This window comes from Eschrichtius robustus, chromosome 14 (assembly GCF_028021215.1).
Source record: "Eschrichtius robustus isolate mEscRob2 chromosome 14, mEscRob2.pri, whole genome shotgun sequence".
Classification (NCBI taxonomy): domain Eukaryota; kingdom Metazoa; phylum Chordata; class Mammalia; order Artiodactyla; family Eschrichtiidae; genus Eschrichtius; species Eschrichtius robustus.
In genome coordinates this window covers 38,975,140-39,001,073 of record NC_090837.1, presented here as the reverse complement: position 1 = coordinate 39,001,073, position 25,934 = coordinate 38,975,140, and the positions used below count along the sequence as shown (strand labels likewise).

Here is a 25,934-nt window from a genome sequence, read left to right as displayed (position 1 = left end):
GATAGACCTTTTACTCTTTGCTTTATGCCAGGTTCAAACTGAGGATTGCTGAAAAGTTGTCCTGTGATCTCAGAAGCAAAATCTTTTCCAGCTGGTTGGATGGCTTTCTGAATTTGTACCAGTGTTTTATGGAACTGAAGAGTCTTTTGAAGTAGTTGGGGAAATAGAACTTAAGTAAATTATTTTGGAATTGAGCGGTGTACTGAGCTGAATTCTGCAGTAAATCTTTTGACAGAATTACTACAACCTGAGATGGTTAGAAGTTTCCAATGATGTATGAAATACCAAAAGCAAGTTGGGCAAAATAGTCCTAGGGTTGTGTAGAAAAAAGGCTGTTTTAATTTTAAGAAGTGTTTTTCTGGTGGGCATGGGGGTGGTTACATTGAGGTGATAGGGTAGTTGTTTTTAGTTGACTGGTTGATGTCATGTGTTACTAGAATTCCTAAAATGCGGTCATCTCTGTGTTCCTTTTATCAATTTTAGTTGGTAGTGGTGGACCACTTGGCTATGCCCATGTTGTGTTAAAAATGCTAACTTGTTTTAATTTAAGGTTTTCATGTATCTTTTTGTATATGAGATTAGAAATGTGTGTGTAGTGTGTGTGTGGACACACGCGTGTGCACACTAGTTTTGTTATCAAGACAAATTTTGTATTATTTTGGGTAACTTGTTTTTTTGCTGCATTCTGGAACAGAAAAGTTATCAGTTATTTGAAAGCAGAGCTGTTCCTTCTGCCTGGAACACTTTTTAATCTCAGGTGGGAATATGCTTAATGCAGTCAAGGGATAGCAAGGGGGCCAAGATAACTGGAGCAGAGTGACCAGGGGAAAAACTAGGAAGTAGTTAATAGTTAATATGAGCCTTTACTTTTGCTCTGATTGAGATGGGAAGTCACTGGAAGGTTTTGAGCAGAGAAATAATGGAGCCTGACTTAAATTTTAAAAGGACTACCTTGGCTGTTTTGTGTAAGAAGCTGAAGGGGGCGGGGGATGCAGGGGAGGGAGGAACAAGGCTGAAGGCACAGTTACCAGTTAGGAAGCTGTTGCAGAAATCCAGGTGAGGGATAGTGATAGCTTGGACCAGGGTGGTAGTGGTTGAGATGCTAAGTGGTCAGATTTTGGATGTGTTTTGAAGGTAGGTGGGTTAATGATGGCTTGAGTGGATATGAAGTTTAAGAGAAAAGTTGGGGATGACTCCAAGGCTTTGTTCTAAACAATTAAGGATGAACGTGTCATTTACTGAGATGAGGGGGAAAATCCTTTGGAAGCTTTAGGTTTAGGAGGCAAGATTAGGGGTTCACTTACTGACATGTTAAAGTTTCAGATGTTTAGTAGTTTAGTAAAAATCTCTCTATGAATAGTATTCCTGTGAGTTTAAATTTTTTGTATTTCAAATTATATTCTCTTGCATTTCTAGATTCTAGATTCTTTTTGTTCTCATTTTCTTTGACCTATTGAGTAAATTGGGGTAAATTATTTTCAGAATTTTCATTTTGGTGAGATTTTAAAATACATTGTATGTGCATTCTAAATTTTAAAAAATGGTTAAAACCTTTATATGCCAGTAAAGCAGACCTGTTGAATGTCAGGATAAATGGACAGAAATGCAATAAAAGTGGAGAACTTTCTCAAAAATTTCAAAGTAATACATGTACATTGTTACTAAAGTCAAATTGCACTAAAAACCTTACAGTGTTGAATATCATCCCACTCCTCACCTTTCCACATCTCCCAGTACCTTTCTCCAGGAGCTGCCACTTTCACTCTCCTAGCTGTTTTCTTTATATCTAGCTCCATAGTTTTGGTGGTATGCAACTTCTATATTTTGATTGATCAACTTCAGATGTTACTGACTTTTTGCCTCCATAGTTGAGAATTGGCTCTCCTGCTTTCTTCCCCATATACCTTAATAGAGTTATATTTCAAATTGGTTAAGCCAATAGTGAGTGGTACTATAACTATGCAAATATTGTTTACTGCTGAGCTAAGTATTTTTCTGAAACTATATCCCCCTTTTCATTTTTTCGTGGAGTTAGTAATTGCCTCACTTTTCTTTTGCTTAATTTTCTAAGATGCTAGGGCAATTTTTCTCCCCAAATGTCACATGTCTGACAGTATTATTTTTCATACTCAAACAGCAGGTCCAATCCCTTCTCTAACCCACCCACACTACCTTCAAGGTTCCTTTTGGGATCCTGCATTCCATCTATTTCATTGTGGGTTGGTTGCTCTCTTGGCCTGTTCTCTAAAGTGTTTGTGTAGTTAGTACTGCCACTGGCAGCAAATTACTCACATTCTTTGAATTCTCAGACTTTTTTTTTGGGCCTCGTCATGCAGCTTGTGGGATCTTAGTTCCAGGGATGGAACCTGTGCCCCCTGCAATGGAAGCATGGAGTCCTAACCACTGGACTGCCAGGGAATTCCCAGAATTCTCAGACTTTTAAATTTTAGCCCATTGTGGTGGTTTTCCATTGCCTTTTTGGATTTCTTTCTCCTTTCATCTTTCTTCCTTCTTTTTTTTTGTGATGAGCTTGTTCAAATTTCCTGTCTGTTTTTTCCTTTGATTGGCTATTTTATTGATTTGTAGGATTTTAATAATATAATCTGTACATACTAATCTTCTATAGGTTATGTTTTACCTTTTACATTTTATATCTATGATCAGTCCATTTGGCATTGGCTTTAGTATATGGTTTGAGGTAGGAATCCAGTTTCACTTTTTTCCCATATGATATCCAGTTGTCCCAGCACTATTTCTTTAAAAAAATCTATTTTCCCAGCTATGGTACTGTATATCATGAACCAGTTGACCATAAACGTGAGCCTGATTCTGGGCACTCTGTTTTGGGATTTTTTTCCCCCAACATTTATTTATTTATTTATTTGGCTGCGCCGGGTCTTAGTTGCGGCACTTGGGATCTTCGTTGCTTCGTGCGGGATCTTTTAGTTGCGGCATGTGGGATCTAGTTCCCTGACCAGAGATCGAACCCAGGCCCCCTGCATTGGGAGTATGGAGTCTTAGCCACTGGACCACCAGGGAAGTCCCTGGGCACTCTCTTTTGTGTCTTTGGTCTGTCCCATTGGTCTATTTGTCTATCCCTGAGCCAATATCACACATTACTGTGGTTTTACAGTAAGTGTTGATATCTGGTAGGGCAGGTTCACCCACCTTGTGATTTTCTTAAGTGTGATTTCTTATGGTTTATGTAAAATAGATTTTTAAAATTTCCAAACATCTGGGCATTTTCTACTTAGACTTTTGTGGGTTATTCATTTCTGGTATAATTGCATTGTGATCAGAGAGCACTTGTGGTATCATTCCTTAGATGCTTGTGGAGGCTTGCTTTAGGACTTGTATTTGGGGACACCTTTGTAAATGTTCGATGTGTGCTTGAAAAGAATATATTTTGCAATTGTTGGGATAATGTTGTGTATATATTTGTTTCTTTAAATTTATTTATTTTATTTTTTGGCTGCGTTGGGTCTTCGTTGTTGTGCACGGGCTTCTCTCTGGTTGCGGCGAGCAGAGGCTACTCTTCATTGCAGTGCCTGGGCTTCTCATTGCAGTGCCTTCTCTTGTGGCGCATGGGCTCTAGGTGCGTGGGCTTCAGTAGTTGTGGCTCGCGGGCTCTAGAGCACAGGCACAGTAGTTGTGGCGCACAGGCTTAGTTGCTCTGCGGCATGTGGGATCTTCCCGGACCAGGGCTCGAACCATGTTCCCTGCATTGGCAGGCGGATTCTTAACCACTGTGCCACCGGGGAAACCCTGTGTATATATTTATTAGGTCAAATTTAAAATTACTTGTCTTGTTCATAATTCTGTATAATTAGTTCATAATTCTGTACATTGGATTTTTTGTGCATTTGTTTTGTTTTTTTGTCTGCTTGTTCTGTCAGTTGCTGAGAGGGGTGTTTCCAAATCTCTAAGTTACAGTTTTGGATTTATATATTTTTCCTTGTAGTTCTTTTAATTAGGGGACTGTATATGTCAATTTGGGAATTACATGTTTTCAGACTATGTTTTTAGGTATGTGCAGTTTGAAATTGTTACATCTTCCTGTTGAATTGAAGCTTTTATCATTAAGATATGACTCTTTAATATTGCTTTTTGTTTTAAGGGTCTTGGTTTTTTGTTTTGTTTTGTTTTTTGCCACACCACGCCACTTGTGGGATCTTAGTTCCCTGACCAGGGATTGAACCCGGGCCCTCAGCTATGAGAGCACGGAGTCTTAACCACTGGACCACCAGGGAAGTCCCTTAACAGACTATTTAATGCTTTGGTGTCCTCTAGAGCAGGCACTGATGAACTGTTTTTTCCCTTGGGCCAAATTTAGTCAGTTCTCCTCCTTTCCTTCATTCCTCAAAATGGTTTTACATTTTTTTTGAGGGTTGTAAAAAAAATAAAAAAACCAAAGAAGAATACGTAATCATGACTGTATGTGAGCTACAAAGCCTAAAATATTTGCTATCTGCCCTTTTGAAGAAAGAGAATGTCATGTGAGTCCACCCATGACAATAAATAGTCTTATCAAGCCTTATATTCCATCTTTGTTGGTTTATTACCTTTAGATTCACTCTTGTTCTCCAGACTCCTGTTGACGGTTAGTATAGAGACTGTTTCCTCCTGGGACTGGTCTATTATTTCTCTGGACTGTGTTGGGATCTAATTCTCATATGACTGGGGAGAACTGGTATGTATTTCCTTTTGAGGCACCTGCTCCAGGTGCAGTAACTGAAAGGTTTTAACTCAGAAGGCTGGTTGGGGGTGGGTGTACCTTTGTAGGCAAGGGATTTGGGGGTTTATAGAGTTTTCAGCCTCCTTATGTCTGCCCTAGATGTCCTGCATCTTTGTCTTGAGTTCCCATTTACTACCCACCTTGTCAAAAAATAAGAGCCCACTGGTAGTACTCAGCAGGGTGGGAACCTGTATCATTTCTAGCAGATATACACCAGAACAAATACTAATTTTTTATTCTAGGACCTTTAAATTTGCTAATATTTCTGTTTGTCCTTAAGCTTTGGGTGATTTAAGGAACATTCTAATCTGTACTTGAATGTAGATGGATGAATGCTGCTGCCCCTGTTTACTTCCTGCTTTTGAGACCTGTAACAGAAATGATCATGACCCATTGAATACCGGGCACGAATCCAAGAAGGAGGCTGTTGGTGGAGGACACTCATTTTTTTTCCTACTGTGAAAATTCCACTTTTTTCAAGTGCATCTTGTATTGCGTAGGTGTAATGCACTGCTACTCTGTGTTCTGCCTATTTTAAGCATACAGAAATTGTAGTTGGATGGTATGTTAATATCAAGCATAAAGTTCTCAAAATAGATTATAAACACAGGTCCCTCTGGTTAGGACCCCTGCCCCCCCCCCCCCCCCCGCCTTGTGTATCTGGAGAAAGTGAGTAAAAATTAAAAGTAAGTAGAAGCCTTGGGTTGATATTTAATTCTGTCTTTGGCAGCTACCCCATATGGGGCAGCTGGTTCACAGAGACTTTGCTTCTCAAGAATGAGAGATGGGATTAGAAGGATGGAAGCAGCTGCTGCTTAAGGTTAGTGTTTTTCTTATCTCCATGAAATTTGGTGCAATATACAGAATTGACAGTTTGCTATAGAGCAGTTAAAGAAATTGCTGATTTGCTGTTGTGCCTAGAAATTAAAGGTAGCCTAGTTTGCTTTTCTCTTTTTTAAAAAATGGTTTTAACAAGAAAAAAAGGACTCAGGTTACTAATGTGAGGAGTGAAAGAGGGGATATTACTAACAACCTCACAGAAATGAAAGAGGATTGCAAGGGAATACTATGAACAATTGAATACACTAACAATTTTGATAACCTAGATAAAATGAAAAAATTCCTAGAAAGAGATTGAGTCAAGAAGAAATAGAACATCCGGATAGACCTATAACAAAGAGATTGAATTAGTAACCAAAAAGTCATCCAAAAAGAAAAACTCACTCCCAGATGGGTTTACCAGTGTATTCTATCAAGTGTTTAAAGAATTAACACCAAGCATTCCTAAACTCCTCCAAAAAATGCAAGAGGAGGGAATACTTCTGAGCTAATTCTATGAGGCCACTGTAAAACCCTGATACCAAAATTAGACAAAGACATCACAAGAAAAGAAACTATGGTTCAATATTTTTTATAAATATACACATAAAAATTCCTCAACTCAGTACATGCAAACTGAATCCAGCAACATATAAAAAGGATTATACACCCTGACGAAATAGGATTTATCCTAGCAGTGCAAAGTTGGTTCAACATATGAGAATTAACAAGGTGATATACCATGTTAATAGAATAAAGGGGAAAAAAATCACATAATCACCTCAATAGATGCAGAAAAAGCATTTAACAAAATTTAACATCTTTTATGATAAAAACACTCAACAAAGTTGCAATAGAAGAGCATCTGTGAAAAGCTTGTATCTAACGTTACACTTACCGGTGAAGGACTGAAGGCTTTCCTCCTAAGATCAGCAATAAGACAAGTATATCTGCTTTTGCCACTTTTATTCAACATTGTACTGGAGGTTCCAGCCAGGACAATTTGGCAAGAAAAAGAAATAAAGGCATCCAGATTGGAAAGGAATAAGTAAAACTATATCTGTTTGCAGATGATGTGGTTTTATATGGAGAAAATCCTAAGGAATCCACAAAAAACAACCTGTTAGAGCTAATAAATGAATTCAACAAGGTTATAAGATACAAGAACAACATACAAAAAGCAATTGTATTTCTCTCTACTAGTGATGAACCATCCAAAAAGGAAATTAAGAAAACAATTCCTTTTATAGTAGAATAAAAAACAATAAAGTACTTAAGAATAAATGTTTAAAATTATTAAAGATGACCTAAATAAGTGAAAAGATTAAAGATGACCTAAATAAGTGAAAAGGTATCTATGTTCAAGAATTGGAAGACATATTATTAAGCTGGCAGTATTCCTCAAATTGATCCTCAGATTCAGCGCAATTCTTTATCAAAATCCTAGCTGACTTTTTGGGCAGAAATTGACAAACTGATCTTAAAATTAACATCAAAAAGCCAAAACAATCTTGAAAAAGAAAAATAAAGTTGAAGGAGTCACATTTCCTCATTTAAAAACTTAACTGAAAAAAGAGCCAATGGGAGTTCCCTGGTGGCCTAATGGTTAGGATTCCAGGCTTTCACAACACTGTGTGGCCCAGGTTCAATCCCTGGTCAGGGAACTGAGATCCCGCAAGCGACGTGGCATGGCAAAAAAAAAAAGAGAGAGAGTGCCAAGAAGGGGAAAGGACAGTCTCTTCAGTAAACGATGTTGGGAAAACTGGACAGCCACAAGTAAAAGAATGAAACTGGAACACTATCATATACCATACACAAAAATTAACTCAAAATAGATTAAAGACTTGAACATAAGATCTGAAACCATAAAACTCTTAGAAGAAAACATAGGCAGTTAGCTCCTTGACATAAGTCTTGGTGATGATTGTTTGACAGCAAAAGCAAAAATAACAAAAGCAAAAATAAGTGGGACTGCATCAAACTAAACAGCTTCTGCACAGCAAAGGAAACCAACAAAATGAAAAGGCAACTTACTGAATGGGAGAAAATATTTGCACATCATATATCTGAAAATACATGATGAATTCATATAACTCAATAAATAGCAAAAAAACAGTTCAAATAAAAAATGGGCAGAAGGGGCTTCCCTGGTGGCGCAGTGGTTGAGAATCTGCCTGCCAATGCAGGGGACACGGGTTCGAGCCCCGGTCCGGGAAGATCCCACATGCCGCGGAGCAACTAGGCCCGTGAGCCACAATTACTGAGCCTGCGCGTCTGGAGCCTGTGCCCCGCAATGAGAGAGGCCGCAACAGTGAAAGGCCCGTGCACCGCGATGAAGAGTGGCCCCCGCTTGCCGCAACTGGAGAAAGCCCTCGCACAGAAACGAAGACCCAACACAGCCAAAAATAAATTTAAAAAAAAAAATGGGCAGAAGATCTGAATGGAATTCTTCCAAGGAAGACGTAACAGAGAGTCAACAGGAACATGAAAAGATGCTCAGAATCACTAATCATTAGAGAGATGCAAATCCAAATCACAATGCGATATCACCTCATACGTGTTAGAATGGCTGATATCAAAAAGGCAAGAAATAAAAAGTGTTGGCAAGGATGTGGAGAAAAGAGAACCCTTGTGTACTGTTAGTGGAAATGGAAATTGGTGGAGCCACTATGGAAAACAGTATGGAGGTTCCTTAAAAAATTAAAAATAGAACTACTATATGATCCAGCAGTTCCACTTCTGGGTATTTACCTGAAGAAAATGAAAAACACTACCTCAAAAAGATATATGTACCCCCATGTTCATTGCAGTGTTATTTGCAATAGCCAAGATATGGCAACAATCTAAGTGTTCATCCATGGATGAATGGATAAAGATGTGGTATGTGTACACAATAGAATATTATTCGGCCATACAAAGAATGAAGTTTTGCTGTTAAGAAAACATGCTTGGACCTGGAGAGCATTATGTTAAGTGAAATAAGTCAGAGTAAGATAAATACCATACAAATTAGGTCCCTGGACCCACTTCCGTGTGTGTGTGTGTGTGTGTGTGTGTGGGTGTAGGTGTAGTGTTTCTCACGCCACACCAAGCAATTCTTAAGACACCAGCAGGGTGTAATTCAATTCAGTTCTGACACTATCTGCTTAGAGATAGCATCAGATCCCACAGGTTATGGATTCAGTCGACAAGACTGCCCATTTTCCCCCCAACACTTCAAAAGCCCCAGTTGTTACTTGGGGTTCTTACTGACCAGCTACAGACTGGAGGTTCCAGCAACCCCCTCCAACTCAGAATGCCAGTCACAAGCCCAGTTTGTTACCTGTACTTCTGACCAACTGGCTGTAAATCAGAGTTTCCCACGACCTCTCCTCTGGTTCAGTTAATTTGGTAGAGCAGCTCACCAAACTCAGAGAAACATTTTACTAAGATCACTGATTTGTTATAAAAGGATATAACTGAGGAACAGCTAGATGGAAGAGATGCACAGGGCAAGATATGGGGGAAAGGGCTCAGAGCTTCCATGCTCTCTCCGAGTACACCACTCTCTCCAAATCTCCACATGTTCACAGTCCAGAAGCTCTCCAGAATCCTGTCCTTTTGGTTTTTTTATGGCGGCTTTGTTACATAGGCAGGATTGATTAAATCACTGGTGATTGATTCAACCTCCAGCCCTTCTCTTCTCCCCAGATGTTAAGGGATAGGACTTGAAAGTTCCAACCTTCTAATCACGTGGTTGGCTCCACTGGCAACTAGCTCTGATCCTTAGGTGCTTTCCAAAGCCAGGCATTAACATAACAAAAGACATCTTGATTGCTCTCAACAGTTAATTCTACAAATTCCAAAGGCTTTGTGAGCTGTGAGCCAGGAACCATGGACAAAGACCAAATACATATGAGAAATACAGGTTGGTCATCTGATCAAATATATATATATTCTTATAAATCACAATGTTGTACTGTGTGACCTCACTTATGTGTGAAATCGAAACAACAACAAAAACCCCCCAAAACAGAAGAAGAAGCAAGCTCATAAATACAAAGAACAGAGGCCAGGGTCAGTGAAATGGGTGTGGGTGGGGAGCCCAAAAGGTACAAACTTCCAGCTATAAAATAAATAATTCATGAGGATGTAAAGTACAGCATGGTGATTATAGTTAATAATACTGTATTGCATACTTGAAAGTTGCTAAGAGAGTAGATCTTAAAAGTTTTCATCATAAGAAAAAAATTTTTTGTAACTAGGTAAGATGACAGATATTAATTTAGACTTATTGTGATAATTTCACAGTGCATACACGTATCAAAATGATTATGTTGTACACCTGAAACTAGTAAAATATGTCAATTATACCTCAATTAAAAAAAACCAAACCACAAAGCTACTATAATCAAGACTGTGGTACTGGCATAAGATCATATGGATCAGTGGAATAGAACTTAGAGTCCAGAAATAAACCCATATATTTATGGGCAATTGATTTTCAACAGGAGGGCCAAGGCAACTCAATTAGTAAAGAATGGTCTTTTTAACAAATGGCGCTGGTTCAGTTGGACATCTACATGCAAAAGAATGAAGGTTTTACCCTTACGTCCCACCAAAAATGAACTCAAGATGGATCGGCGATCTAAATGTAAGCCAGAACTGTAAAACTCATAGAAAACATAGATGTAAATTTTCATGGTCTTGGATTAGGTAATAGTTTCCTATATATGACAGCCTAAATCACAAGCAGCCAAAGAAAAAGATAGATTGGACTTCATCAAATTTAAAAACTTTTGTACATCAAAGGACTCTTATCAAAAATGTGAAAAGACAGCCAATAGAATTGGAGAAAAATATTTGTGGTTCATACATCTGATGAGAGTCTAATGTCCAGGTAAACTGTTTCAACTCAATGATAAAAGGAAAAATGACCAAATTTTTATTTAAAATGAGGAAAGGATTCAAATAGACATTTCTCCAGAGAAGAAATACAGATGGCCAATAAGCACATGAAAAGATGCTCAACATAATTACTCATTAGGAAAATACAAATTAAAACTGCAATGAGATACTACTTTACACCTAAAAGGATAACTAAAATTTTAAAAATTAATAATAAATGCTAACAGGGATGTAGAGAAATTGGAACCCACACACATAGCTGGTGGGAATGTAAAATGTTGCAGCTGATTTGGAAAACAGTCCCTCAGAAGTTAAACATAGAGTTTCCATATGGCCCAATGGTTATATTCTTAGGTATATACCCAGGAAACTTGAAAACACGTTCACATAAAAACTCCTTTAGGATTATTCATAGCATTATTCATGATAGCCAAAAAGTAGAAACAGCCCATCTAACAATCCATCAACTGATGGATAGGCAAACAAAATGTGATATATTTATACAACGGAATAGTATTTAGCCATAAAGCACAAGATATTACTGAAACATGCTGCAACCCTGCTTGAACCTTGAAAACATTACGTTAAGTGAAAGAAGCCAACCACAAAAGGCCACATGTATTTATGATTTAATTTATATGAAACATCCAGAATAGCCAAATCCATGGAGACAGAAAGTGGATTTGTAATTGCCAGGGACTGGAAGGGGGGTGAGGAATAGAGAATGACTGCTAATGGGTTTGGGGTGGCAAAAATATTATGGAACCACTGGCAATTGTTGTACAACTCTGAATATACTAAGACCTACTAAATTGTACACTATAAATAGGTGAATTTTATAGTCCTATCTCAAATTACATCTCAATTATAAAAAATTTTTTTTTTCTGACCATGCAACGTAGCTTGTGGGATCTTAGTTCCTCATCCAGAGATAGAACCCGGGCCCTCATCAGTGAGAGGGCGGAGTCTTAACTACTGGACTGCCACGGAATTCCCGATTATAAAATGGTTTTTAAAAAATCGCTTTAAACTTAAAAATATATTGGGTGATGTAATCTAAATATTTTAATGATTAAAATTTGAGTATATTTTATTATAATGTACTGTTGGGAAATTGGAGGTACTCTTAAATTCTCAGGTACTTTCTAACATATATTTTGTAAATTATCTTTCTATATAAATGTTATTGTGGGTTTTCTGAAGTGATCATTTTATGGGTTTTTTTGTTTTATTTATTTTTTATTTTTGGCTGTGTTGGGTCATCGTTGCTACGTGCAGGTTTTCTCTAGTTGCGGCGAGTGGGGGCTGCTCTTTGTTGCGGTGCGCAGGCTTCTCACTGCGGTGGCTTCTCTTGTCGCGGAGCACAGGCTCTAGGCGCGTGGGCTTCAGTAGTTGTGGCACGTGGGCTCAGTAGTTGTGGCTCGTGGGCTCTAGAGCGCAGGCTTAGTAGTTGTGGTGCACGGGCTTAGTTGCTCCCCGGCATGTGGGATCTTCCTAGACCAGGGATAGAACCCGTGTCTCCTGCATTGGCAAGCGGATTCTTAACCACTGCGCCACCAGGGAAGTCCCATGTTAAGTTTGATTATTGTTTTTTGGCCCCAATATTGATTTTATTAGAATTCTATTAATAAGTTGGCTCTGGGTTGTGGAGGGATCTTGTCAGTTTGTTAACAGGTTAGAGAATGCATTTCAGTCCTTGATTGCAAGATTTTATTTAATGGAAAGGGATGTTATTAAGTTGTATAATGCTAGGTTGATAATGATTTAACACGTAGGGCAAACTAAAGTGAAGTGATCCTTAGCATACCTGAACAGGTGAGTGACAAGTACTGTAGACTTGTGTATCAGTTAACCTTTTTATTATGGTAGGTCCCAAATGCCAAATGTTAAAATATTTAGAAATTGCGAGGAAAAGAAGTAAAGTAAGGTAATTCATCATTTTTAAAATTAAAATTCTTGGCGCTAAAGTAGTAAAGGAAATTAAATGAATTTTCTGTTTTTTCAAGTTATTGTACCTCTGAGGCTTAATCTTGGGTAAATATGGAGCTTCCCAGGAAATTTAACTGCAATATGTATTAATCAGTTATTGCTGAGTGAGAAACTGCCCTATAGCTCAGTGGTTTAAAACAGCAGTTATTTTTGCTTATATATCTGTAGAGCTGCTGTGGGTTAGGTGACTTAGGCTTAGCTGTGGGTGTGTGGGTGGGCTTTAATTCTCCCTTTGGGTTGGGCTTGGCACCTCATTTGGGGTTTGGCCCAGTCTTACTGTTTGTGTTTCTTCTGGGGCTTAGGCTGAAGGGGCAGCATCTACCTGCTGAAACTCTTCTTGTGATGTTGACAGAGGTAACAAGAGGGCAAGACCAACTGCACAAAGATATTTCAAACCTCTGCATACTTTCTGCTAACACCCCATTGGCCAAATCATCAGATGCAAGGCTATGGGGGCAGAAGAGTATGCTCTGTCCACCATGAGGCCAAAGTAAGACATATGGTCAAGCTAAGCATCTGATGGGAAGGAAAATAATATACTCCTTACATGGAGGTGGGGTTTGGGATAGAAGGTAGTGGTTATTTTTGAAGAAAAACCAAATCTATTATATGGTATAAAAAATGAGATGGTGACCGTATTGAGTTGCACGACTTTTGTATGTCAAGTGAAAAATCGTCACTAGGCCATTGTTTAGTTAGTCTAGCTTAGTCTAAGTTGTTTTAACACTTAATAGATAGTTAATAGACAATACCGTTTCTGTATTCTCATGTTTTTTAATAGATTGTTTAGCTATAGAATTCTTCTTTTTGTTTTATTTTTTTAAGATTAACAACCAAACACACAGGAAGTTATTAGAAGCATCATTCATTAGAAGCATCATCCATCAACCTGAAGAAAAAAGTTATATGTGATTTTCATTTCAGGAAGGTAAGTGGCCTATACTGTTACAATTCAGTGCCTTCAAAGATAATTGGTCAGTGTGCCAAATATACTTAATATATTCAGAGAAATGTAACTTTTTTTGACAAGATTATATGTTTACATAATAAAATGGGGTAGTTAGCGAAAAGTAAGTGTTTTTTTGTCACACTTCTCACAGTTGGTCCCGTAGTTCTCTTTCCCAGAAGTCTTCACTATTACTAGTTTCTTGTGTATCCTTCCATACCTGTTGTGTGCATAAACAAGCATATGTTTCTATATCTTTCCTTCCTCCCACTGTCTCCCTTTTTTTCTTTTTACACAAAGGGAAGTACACCCTGTTATGCACCTTGCATTATTTGGCTTAACAATGTTTCTCGGCTGTAGGTCCATATCAGTTACTTACAGTTCTATTTTTTAGACAGATTTATTAAAGCATAATTTATGTATAATAAACTGCACCCTTTTAAAGTGTACAATTTGGTGGATTTTGACAGATTTACACACTCTTGGAACCACCATCATAATCAAGATAGAGATCATTTCCATTACCTCTAAAAATCTATCTCTCCCTCCACTCCTGACCCCAGGCAGTGACTCATCTGCTTTCTGTTACTGTAGATAAGTTTGCCTTTTCTAGAATTTCCAAAAGTAGAATCATAGTCTGTATAGTCTTTGTGTCTAGCCTTTTTCATTCAGCATCATGATTGTGAAGTTCATTCATGTGGTTCTAGTAGTTTGTTCCCTTTGATTGCGGAGTGTTCTGTTATATTGACATACCACATTTTTGTTTATCCATTCACCCGACTTTTGGGTTGTTTTCAGATTTTGGTTATTGTACACAAAGCTGCTTTTAAGATTTTTGGACAAGTTTTTATGTGGAATGAACAGGATTCCTTCCTAAAAAATCTTTGTTTACCTCAGAGTCTCAAAGATTTTTGCCTTTTTTTTTCTTTTAGAGTTTTATAGTTTTACATTATGTCTGTGATCAGTCTCAACTTATTTTTGTGTGTTGTGTGAGGTAAGTGTTGATTTTTTTTTTTTTTCTACTTCGATATCCAGTAGTTCCAACACTGTTTTTTTCAGACTTTTCTTTCAACTGACCATAAATGTATGGGTCTATTTCTGGATTTTCTTCCATTGATCTCTGTGTCCCTTTGTCTTGATTACTGTAGCTTTTTAGTATGTCTTGAAATCGGATAGTGTATTTCGAATTTTTTTTTTTAAAGGGCTTTGACTACTGTGTGTGGTTTTTTTTGGTTTTTTTTTTTGCTTTTTCACATAAGTTTTAAAATCAGCTTGTCAGTTTCTGTATATAAAGCCTGTGGGAATTTTGCCTGGAATTGAGTTGAATTTCATCTCTGCTTTGACATGATTGCATGATATAGTATGAGTGTATCATTAATTATAAAGCAGTTTATAATGATGGATGTTGTGGATTTTCAGTCTGTTGATCCAGTGTTCCAGTGAATTTTGTATTTACTTGTGTCTTTGTGCACTTGTGCAAGTATATCTGTAATATAAAGTCTTGAAAATGAAATTGTTTGATATTTAGCATTTATAATATAATATTGATTGATATTGACAAATTGTCCTGCATAGACATTGAATCACCTGCAGTAATATGAGAGTAACCTGTCACAAATCCTTGCTAAGACTGTGTTGTTAAACTTCTTGATCTTTTGCCAGTCTGATAGGTAAAAAATGGTATTTTGATTTGGTTCTAATTTGTTATTCTGTTATTATTTCACCAGCCATCTGTGGTTTACTTCCGGTGAATATATTATGGTGATAAGCGTATGCTGTTTCTTACCTTTATCTTCTATTGCTTCTATTGACTTTTTAATTTCTTTAATATTAGTTTTAATTTTCAGGAGTTCCTTTTGTACTGTGAACGTTCTTATATATTTGTTTCATGAATGAATTAACTTATTTTTAGTTTTTGTCTGTGCATTGTTTTTTTCTTCCAAGCTACTTCCTCCCTGTTTTTTTTTAAGGTTCTCTTGTATGTGGTGATTCTGGTTTTGCTCATGGTTACAAGTGAGACACTAAAAACTGATTGGAAACTGTGTTTGGATGGTGGGTAGTCTCCTGCTGGTAAGGTGTGAGTGAGTGAGTGTGTGTGTGTCTCTGATTTATGACTGTGGGCCCTGTCAGTATTTTTTAGGTCTTTTCTCTAGTTTTGTCAAATTCATTAGAAAATGATCTTTTAGTTTCCTTCCTAGAAGGCATAGGCTAGGCTGCTGTCCTCTGGGAGTCTCTGAGTAGGCAAAGAGGGTTTGGGGTGGAAGGATTGGGTTTCAGTAATCAGTATGTATACTGCTACTTACTCCCTCTGTTGTCAGTATGATACTTCCTCCCTCAGCTGTGACTGTTGAGCCCACAGACCAAAGACCTTTTGTTTTACTCCTTCCAAAAATTTATACCAGTCTTTAGGGAGTGGTGCAGAGGTGGTCTTCTGGGTGGTAGTAACTGGAATGGCTGTGTGGCAGTCTTTCCCCTTTTGTGAGTCCCATTTTCCTCCCCATATCCCGTCTCCTGGTACTGCCAATTTCTGCTTCTTGAGGGATTCTGTGGTTTACGTAGAGCTGCTTCTCACTTGGCTTTCCTCAATTTCTAGTTTAAGATCAGGTTTTTTTGAGTCTGGAGGTTAGTTATGTGTCCTTCTTTGTAGCTTCTGTACGTTTAATTTTTATCATCTACACTTTTGTTCTTCATCCTTTGGGTTTATAGTTTTGTCTTGCTTCGTTTTAATCTGTTGCTTTTTTTTTGGTGGGTATTACATGAGAGTAGAGGTAAATGTGTGTGTTTAAATCTGCCTTTTTTACTGTGTGTCACTGTTTTTCTATGGATATAGTTATTTATGTGTACTGTTTTTCCTCAAAATAGGATTTTACGAGCTTAACCATTATATGTCTATATTATGAGTTGTGTTTTGTATTTTAAAACTTTTTTTAAAACATAAAATCGATTTCATCAATGAAATAGAAACGTTTTATTTCATTGGATACATGTACCATAGTTTACTTCAGGTTAGAGATACTAAAATTAAGTGCTATGTGTAAACTGAGCTCTGAAGACTAATGGTAGGATAGGATAAAATTATGGAGTATAGATTAACATGTTGGTTAATAGATTTGATGAGATGTAAATGAATGATTACATCTTTGTACCTTTTAAACATTTTAAAATATTTTACTTTTAGGTGCTGTGTAATGTGTTGAAAGGAAATTATAAGGAATGATTTTGTCAAATTTTTATGAGTTATGGTGGCTGAAAGATCAATTCTTTCTTGTGGGAAAGGAAATGTAAGTAACCTCAAGGAATAGATTGATTTTCAACTATTCTATGCTTACATAAGACAGGTTTTCCATTATTTATAAGACTGCACTTGGGATACTTTTTTCTGTTAGCCTTAAGTATACAGACTAAATAATTCAGAAAGAGAAGTTAGAGTTTATGTAAGTCATGGTTATTTCTGTATAGTATCAGCATTGCTAAATTTCTTGAATTGTACAAAATTTAATTTTTATTTTTTTATTTTTCCAGAAATGGCAGCACAAAAGGAAATCTATATTAATAGACTATTTTATTAAACGGAAGTGGTTAGATAAGAACTTTAAACGAACAGACTCAACAAACGAGGAAAGAAACGTGTTAACTGTAAGACATGTTTCCAATGAATCAAAGTCCAATAACTGTAGACTTCAGAAGAAAAAAGTTTTCAAAAACTTTGTCAAAACAGACAGGTCAGTGATAAATAACTCCTCCAGTAATAGGGCTAGGCCTGAAAACTGATATTAATTGAATAAAATTTAAAAAATAGATCAAACTTGAATTAAAATTTTTTCATAAAAAGTTCTGAAAATATCAGATTAGATTTAAATTTTCCTCAAATTTCTGTTGCCTCGTCCAAAGTAAAGCAAATATCTTTCAGCCTTCAGGCCAGCTTTTCTCATGTCATAAGGATGACAGAAATCTTAGCAAACTAATATTTTTGTTGAAAATGTGTATCAGTATCAGTTGATTTTTAAGACCTGCTGCTCAGTAATAATACTAGACATTCAACATTTACAACTACCAGGACACAAAAATCTCAAAAACTACTCAGAAAAGGAGGACCTTACTCAGGAATGATGTCCATTCAGGAGAAATCAAAAGAAAATTCCTCCAGTGTTATTAAAAAGAGTGAAGATAAGAATCTAGAAACACAAATTCAAGGTTCTCAAAAGAATCTAGTAAAAAAATCAGGTCCAAAGGAAGCTATAAAATCACTGGTTAAATCTTCCAATGAAAGTAAAGTCAATCAGCCTGAATTAGGAACATGCATGAGCACAAGGTCAGCATCCAGTGATAAAAAAGCTAGTAAGCCTATTAATAAAAATATGGTGACTGTAAAGGGACATTCACAACAAGAATCTACAAAGCAGAAGAAATTATCTCAGAAAAAGTCAGTGCACAAAACCCCTAAATCAAATGAACAGCTTAACCGGAGATCACAAAGACTACGACAGTTAACAGAGGTTTCAACAAGGTCTCTGCGTAGTAGAGACATTCAGGGTCAAGTTCAAGCAGTTAAACAGAGTTTGCCACCAACAAAAAAAGAGCACTGTAGCAATACTCAGAGTAAATCTAATAAAGTTAAAACAAATCAGAAACATGTGAAAAGAAAAGTACTGGAAATAAAGTCTGATTCTAAAGAGGATGAAAATTCTGTAACTAATGAAGTAATAAATTCCCCAAAAGGAAAAAAACGCAAAGTAGAGCATCAGACAGCTTATACTTGTAGTTCTGAGTGCATAAAAGGATCTGAAAAGTGTCTTCAGAAGAATACTAGAAAAGAGGAAACAAAATCTGTGCCTATAACTTCTTCTGAGATAAAAAGATCAAAAATGGCTACTTCAGTGGTCTCTAAAAAGAATGAGATGAAGAAGTCAGTTCATACACAAGTGAATACTAGTGCAAAATCCCAAAAAAGTTCACAGCCATCAGTGCCTGAACAAAGTATAGATAATGAGCTGGAGCAAGCAGGAAAGAGCAAACGAGGGAGCATTCTCCAGCTCTGTGAAGAAATTGCTGGTGAAATTGAGTCAGATACTGTAGAGGTAAAAAAGGAATCTTCACAAACGGAAAATGTAAAGGAGGAGAAGCCTACAGAAATAAAATTGGAAGAGACTGATACTGGAAGACAAATACTTCATCAGAAGGAAACAAGTCAGGATGTTCAGTGTAATCGTTTCTTCCCCAGTAGAAAAACAAAGCCTGTGAAATGTATTCTAAATGGAATAAACAACTCAACTAAAAAGAACTCCAACTGGACTAAAATTAAACTCTCAAAATTTAACTCTGTGCAGCAGAATAAATTAGACTCTCAATTTTCCCCTAAATTGTGCTTATTGCGACCCAGTTTTTCACTGCCTGCGTTAGAAATGCATCATCCAGTGACTCAAAGTACATTTTTAGGGTCAAAACCACATGATGATAAAAATAAAGCTTGCCAGCAGGAAGAAATGAAAGAAATTAATTCTGAAGAAGTTAAACTTAATGATATTACAGTTGACATTAATAATACCCCCAAAAAGCCTCCTGAAAATTGTCGTTTGGGTAATCAGATAAAATCACCTCCTGATCAGCCATTGGATAACCAGAAGAAAGATTCTTTTGAATCAACACCAGATAAGGTAATCTATTTTCATCATGTACATAGAGGTGTCTGAGTACTTTCTGATAAGATTTAAGTGTTTACAACATATTTTAACTTAAGAATTAAGTTGTAGAATGTTACGGAATTCTATTTTATTAACCCAATATTGTAGTGAGTGATAGAACTTACTGACGCCTTTAGATGTCTCATATTTACATGAATGCTTGTCATTGTTTCCTTATTTTCACCCTTCATTTTTATTTTATGTGAAGCATAAACCTGTTGAAGTCTAGCTTTTCTTTTTCCTTTAACACACTGATTTGTTTCCTTTTTCTATTAATTGTAACCACAGAAACTATGTTTCATAGTGAGTGACTAAAATGTAGAACTTGAAGTTGGGCCCAATTCTGAAGTTGGGCCCAATTCTGACCAAGTTGTTAAAATTAATTTCAGCTGGCACAAATCAACTTTCCCCACCTGATAAAATTTTAAAATTAAACATTTCTAATAGTAGAGATGCCTTTTGGTTTGACTTGTGTGGCCATTTTAAACAATTGGCAAATAAAATGTCTGAAAGATGTAAATAATTCAGTCCTCAGGCTAAGAATAAAATTGTAGTGGCCAAGAAGTTTTAAAATGGAAAAGTAAATTGAAAAACAGAATCTAAATAGCTGGAAGAAACTTGAATGATTATCTGAGAAGTAGTTTTGAAACCTTATAAAAGCAGCTGAGCCCATTTCTTTCCAAATTAAATCATAGGTAAAATACCAATATATAAAAGCAATAGGCAGAAATTTTATATGTGTCAAACTTTAGCGCTCTATAATACTGATTTTTAGAACTCCACCAATTTGTTTTAGTTATTTAATTTTATAATGAGAAAGCTGAGAGCAATAGAGGAATGTGAGTTAGGTCATATGTTTGGTTGTGCAAATAGATTTGAATTCAGGTGTTCTGATTCTCAGCCCATCATTCTTTCTACAGTGAGATACTCTGAATATTAGAAGATCGTTTGAGAAAAAAATCCTGGGTAGAGAAAAAAGTCAAGTCACCTTAAAGTTTTAGGAGTGATTTAAAGTTCTCTTTTGAGGCATTTGGGTCTAGAAGCAAATTTGAGTAAGGAGTCAGGGCTTGTGTCAGAAGCCCCAAAAATAGATTATTGTCTACTCTCGTGGACTAAAATTGAAAGTGAACTTAAAGGGAACAGATACAATGTGGTACTCTTAGATTTTATTTTTTGTGCAAACGTGAATGAAAGCATCAATTAGAAGACAATTATTCAAACAGTGATAGTAATTTAAGTAGTGAGTGGTAGAATGAGTAATAAGTGTGGCCTCTTGAAGACACAGAGTGGCTTTCTCTTCAGGGTGTGCCTTTGTCAAAAATTGACAGCTACACTCCAGGTGTAGTTGCAGAATGTATCTTTTAACTCCTTGCTGCATAAATGCCTGTCAAAACTCAAAAGGCAGATAGTTTATGGGGAATATATTGAGAAATAAGAAATCCATTCCTTTGGACTAACTACTAGAATAGAGATGTTTAGTTAGACTACATTATTTTGATCTTCTGTAATGCTGCTTTTACTGAGATGTGCTTTGGATTTATGCAATACCTCTATCTTGAGGAATGTTATGAGAAACAGTCCTATGAAACTCGTGTTAAAATTTTTCTTTACATACAAGTTTACTTGAGAAGTCTTGAGTTTCAAACGTTTAGAATACTACAGAGAGACCAATATTATACTTGTGTCTACCACCCAAATTTGACAAAAATTAACATTTTATTGACTTCAGGTCTTTTAAAATAGGAAAAGTACATTACAGATATAAAGACCATACTTCCCTCTACTTTCCATTCACCTCTCTCCCCAGAGTTAAATATGCTTCTAAAGTTGGTATGGATATTTTACGTTTTTATTTTTGATTTCACTGTGTATGTATATATATCTATTATAAAGAATACTTAGCATTGTTTGTATCTTAAACATTTACATAAATGCTAGCATAGTTTGTGTGTATTCTATATATACATATTTTTTGCAACTTGATTTTGTGCAATCAGCACATTTGATATTTATTGATACATGGGTATTTTAATAGTTGTAAAGGAATATACCACAGTTTATTTATGTTTTCCTCTGTTAAAGCACTTTTAGGTTGTTTCCAACTTTTTCACTGACACCAACAATGTGATTACTATCACAGAGTGGTCAGGAGATGTGGTGGTGACCACATCATTTCAAGACATATTTGATTGCCTGCTGCATCCGAGACACTGTGCTAATAAGGCTACAGAAGATGATGTTTCCTGCCTTTAAGGAATTTACATTGTACTAGTCACTTAGAAATTTCTCTTCTCCCATAAACGCTAAGATGTTTTGGTTCAGCCATCATGGTAGCTTTTGTTTAATGAACACTGCCTCTTTGTTAGGCAGAGGAGAGCTTCATATAATTGTCACCACATTCTACAGCATGAGTTCTGTTATTATACATATATTACAGGTGAGGAGAGTGAAGCTTAGAGATTTAAGTGAGGCTTAGAGATCCATGTAAGTGATGGAGTCAGGCTTTGAACTGAGATTGGCTGGCTTCAGAATCTAGCTGGATTTATACTTGGGGAAATAGGAGAATGTAAAAAACAATCCTTAAATCATTTGAAAACTTTTTCTGTGGCTGCTTGTGATTTTGCTCTTTTTATTATATGGTGTCAGTCTCAGCAGTACTGAAAAATAATGATGGTTGATAAGACTGAGCATCTGATAGCCCTCTGAATTTTTTGGGCTGAATTTAAATTATTTGGATTTTATGAATTTTAAAGCTCAATTATTTTATGATTTGTTTTTTAAACTAGTAATTTACTAACTTCCTAATGGAGATTAAGTAGTAACATGTAATTGTTCTTACTGTTTTTAATTTTTCTGCTTTTTAATGACAAAAATAATGTTCATTTTTCAAAAATGTCATGTTCAAAAATAATGTTACATGTTCTTTGTAACAATCACAATACAGATAGATACACACACATACATACACATAGAAAGTTAATTGTTCACCTCCTCATTTCCATTTCTTTGAGACAGCTAATGTTGATAGAGTTTGTAGTATTTTCCTTCGGTAGTTATTGAGTATCTGCTTTGACAGAGTTCTCATTTAGGGGCTCTTGGGAATACAAAGATAAATATAATAATAATAGTCTTTGCTCTTAAGAGTTATAGGAGATTAATAAAAAACAAATAACTAATTCAAAATAGGAAGTGATAAGGGCATGAAAGACAGAGATGAAGTAGATGGAAAATTTGGGGAAAGGAGATGGGAAAACTTGGAGGAGACTTCATGGGAGGGGTTAATATTTAAGTAATGACTTGAGTTTATACAGGGGGTAAGGTGTTCTAGGTTAGCACTATCCAGTAGAAATATAATGTGAGCCACATAAATCGTTTAAAAATTTCTGGTAGCCACATTTAAAAAAAAAGAAATTGGTAAAATTAATAGATTTTATTTAACTTGTTATATAAAAATACTGTTATTTCAATGTGTCATGAATTTTAAAAGTTGAGGTGTTTTACTTTTTTTGTACTAACACCTCAAAATCTGGTGTGTGATTTACATTTGTAATAAATCAGTCGTACTAACCACATTTTAAGTGCTCAGTAGTGAGATGTTACAGTGGCTATTAATGGACAGTGAGGTTTAGGTAGATGAAACTCAGAAAAAGTATAGAGCCAGGCAAATATGGAATATATCTGATGGAGAGGTAAATTTTTCAATCTAGTGTGAAGAGGAATAATAGAAGTTGATGCTGAGAAGGGTAGCTTGTAGGGAGATCATAAAGAGACTTTTAAGGCATATCTGTGTGAATTACTCCATGTATTAAATTTTCTTAGTATAGTGCTAAAATTCACTGAAAGTATTGGGATAAGACTCAAAGGTTGATATAAAAGCAAATATTAACGTTTTGAATTATATGTGCTTAGGATTGCAGCCGATGTTTGGAATCTAAGCTTGAAAACAATCCAGTGGAAAATACCACTACTACTGTTTCAACTCTGCTCAGTCAAGCAAAAATTGATACAGGAGAGAGTAAATTTCCAGGTAATACTTTGAAAATATTGTTTGGATTTCACAGTGGTCAGACATATTTTTGTCAGCATAACAGTAGACTATATCCACTACCAAATAAACCTGTTAAATCCTTCTTTTAACCATTGCTGATGTTTTTCTGATGTGTGATTATCACCATTCTTTGAAGGGGGAGAATTGCTTCTGTTGATTGGCTTGTTTACGGTACTTAAGATGATTCTTTGATTCCCTACCAAAAATTCTTTTGTTTTTCAATCTTTTGTTTGTGGACTTACTTTCTGGAGAAGTGTTACTTAATGAATTGCTTAAATTAGTGGTAGCAGTTTATTTCTCAAGTATAAATGACTGTGCTTTACCACTTCAGGTTCTTTAACCCTTAATTACTCAGTTTTCCATCTTAGTAATTCTATCTTTGAATTAAGAATTTAATCAGTTGCTGCAGTGTGTCCACTTATACCATAAAACAACTTTATTTTTGTAACCTTATGAAAATTTTGGGGGGAATTCCCTGGCGGTCCAATGGTTAGGACTCGGCACTTTCATTGCCGGGATCCGGGTTCAACCCCTGGTCCGGGAACTGCGATCCCGCAAGCTGTGTGGCGTGGCCAAAAAAAAAAAAAAAAAACTTGGGCAAGTATTATTTGAACTCTTGGATGGGGATTAGTTCACCTATATCAGATGAAGCACCAGGAGAAACAGAAAAGAAATTCCTAATTTCTGTTGTTTCTCTCTGGTAAAGGAAAGATACACTTGGAGCAAAATATTGAGTTCAGATAATTGCTTCCGTTTCATGTCATTTAACCTTTTCTCTTAGTGGGGGAAGGTGAAGTATAATATGAACACAAGAAATGCATTTATTCATTAGAAAATAAATTGATTATAGCATTATTTGATTAGTAATGTGATTAAAACTTCAGAGACTACAGGGTTTTTTTTGTTTTGGTTTGGTTTTTTATAAATTTATTTATTTGTATTTTATTTTTGGCTGCGTTGAGTCTTCATTGCTGTGCGCGGACTTTCTCTAGTTGCAGTGAGTGGGGGCTGCTTTTCTTTGCGGTGCTCGGGCTTCTCATTGCAGTGGCTTCTCTTGTTTGCAGAGCAGGGGCTCTAGGCTCGCGGGCTTCAGTAGTTGCGGCTCGCGGGCTCTAGAACGCAGGCTTAGTAACTGTGGCGCATGCGCTTAGTTGCACCGTGGCATGTGGGGTCTTCTGGACCAGAGATTGAACCCGTGTCCCCTGCGTTGGCAGACAGATTCTTAACCACTGTGCCACCAGGGAAGTCCTACAGGTTTTTTTAAACATGTTTTCATTTATTTCCATTTAGAGATTGTATAATTAGGCAAGCATTTAAACAGTTTCCTTTATCGTTCAGTGCTAATAATTATTGGTGAAACTAGAGACAAACTTAATCTACCATTAGATCTCTTTGCAGCTCTGTAGAGCCTTTTTGCCTCTTCTCTGAAGAGTAATTTCTAGGAAGGGGCTCTAATTTTATCAAATGGTGTTTATTAAAAATAAAGCATTTAGTGCACTGAGGTTTTGTCTTTATTATAATTTTTAACCATTAGGTGGAGAGCTAGTACAAAGGCTTAGTACATAACCCATCTTTTGATTAAATCACAGGTTCAGCTCCCAAACAGCACAATATACTCACTAACCAAACATCTAAGACCAGTGATAACAGGTAAGGTATTAGTTTAATATAAGTATAAATATGAGAACTTAAGGATTTTATACCTGTAAGTTTTGAGTTTGGGGGTTTTTTCCCCTGAAAGGTTGTGCTAGTAACCCTCAGTTTTTCACATAGAGGTGATAGAAGTTCTCTTTTCATTTTAGTTTTTTCTATGTCTGTACATACTATTTTGTAGCTTTTATTTTTTTACTTAATGTGTTATGGGCATCTTTTCTACATTCCTTCCTGATTCTTTTAAATTCTGCAGTAGATTTCATTGTGTGAATATTCCATTGTTTAACAATTCTCTACTTTATAGAAACTTTGGTTGTTTCTAGTTTATTCCTACCAGAAAAAAAAAGTCCTGCAATAAACACATATATCTTTGTCCACTTATGTGACTATATCTAGGATAAATTCATAGCTATAGGACTTAACCTGCGTTGCCAAATTTCCCTGCAAAGTGGTTGTGTCTTATACTCCCAGCAGCAGTGTTTGAGAATGCTCCTTTTTCCCCAAAACCCCCATGATACGAGTATTAGCAACATGTAAAAGTGTTTTCAGTAGCTTAAAAGCTTTTTGTTGTCTTTAATTTCAAAATTAAATTAGTATGATTTTTTGGCTTTACTCATTACTGAAAACAGTATGTAGGACAAACTGTAGTGACTCAAATTGCTAAAACTATGAAATGTAAAACTTATACTATAGTTGGTGCTGCAGTTTTTTGTTTATTTGTTGCAAGTTAGTTGTTTCTTTGGGTTTCCTTCCCTGTTTTGGTTTTTAAAAGGTTATTTTTCCCCCCTTGGAATTGATATTTGTCAGTGTTGTATAGAAAATAAGGGTTTTTTTTCCTACCAGTGATTTGAAGTGATATGGATCTATAACATTTAATAGTTTTTGTTTGTTTGGTTGGTTGTTTTTTTAAAGGGAGATACCACCAAATTATTCTTGGCCTAAGTGTAATTCCCATTTGGAGATAACAATTCCAAAAGAATTGAAACTAAAAGAAGCAGAGAAAGCTGATGAAAAACAGTTGATCATAGTAAGTATACAACTTGACCTTTTTGGTGAAATGTTATAAACATCTTACTTATGCACATTGTCAAGGAATAAATTCATTTTTTTCCTAAAGAGCTTTTTTGTCACCGTAAGTCTTAATTATGGAAATATTCTTGGTATTATGACAGCCAC

At 36.1% G+C, this 25,934-nt stretch overlaps 1 protein-coding gene across 6 annotated transcripts in view; it reads left to right on the top strand.

Moving 5' to 3' along the window:
* ESCO1 (establishment of sister chromatid cohesion N-acetyltransferase 1) overlaps positions 1-25,934 on the top strand; it is a 65,715-nt gene that overhangs the window by 7,866 nt on the left and 31,915 nt on the right. For 3 of the 6 annotated variants that reach the window (XR_011076237.1, XM_068563059.1, XM_068563062.1), the window contains 6 exons: positions 13,256-13,358; positions 16,555-16,657; positions 16,899-19,030; positions 22,967-23,084; positions 24,695-24,755; positions 25,671-25,785. Coding sequence is in view for 5 of the 6 variants with exons in the window: in XM_068563059.1 (XP_068419160.1) it covers positions 17,483-19,030; positions 22,967-23,084; positions 24,695-24,755; positions 25,671-25,785 (1,842 nt within the window). In the remaining variant the exon portion in view is untranslated. Of the gene's footprint in view, positions 1-5,465; positions 5,556-9,380; positions 9,462-13,255; positions 13,359-15,391; positions 15,429-16,554; positions 16,658-16,898; positions 19,031-22,966; positions 23,085-24,694; positions 24,756-25,670; positions 25,786-25,934 lie in introns of those variants that run through there. The other 3 variants (XM_068563061.1, XM_068563060.1, XM_068563063.1) reach the window with 3 other exon arrangements.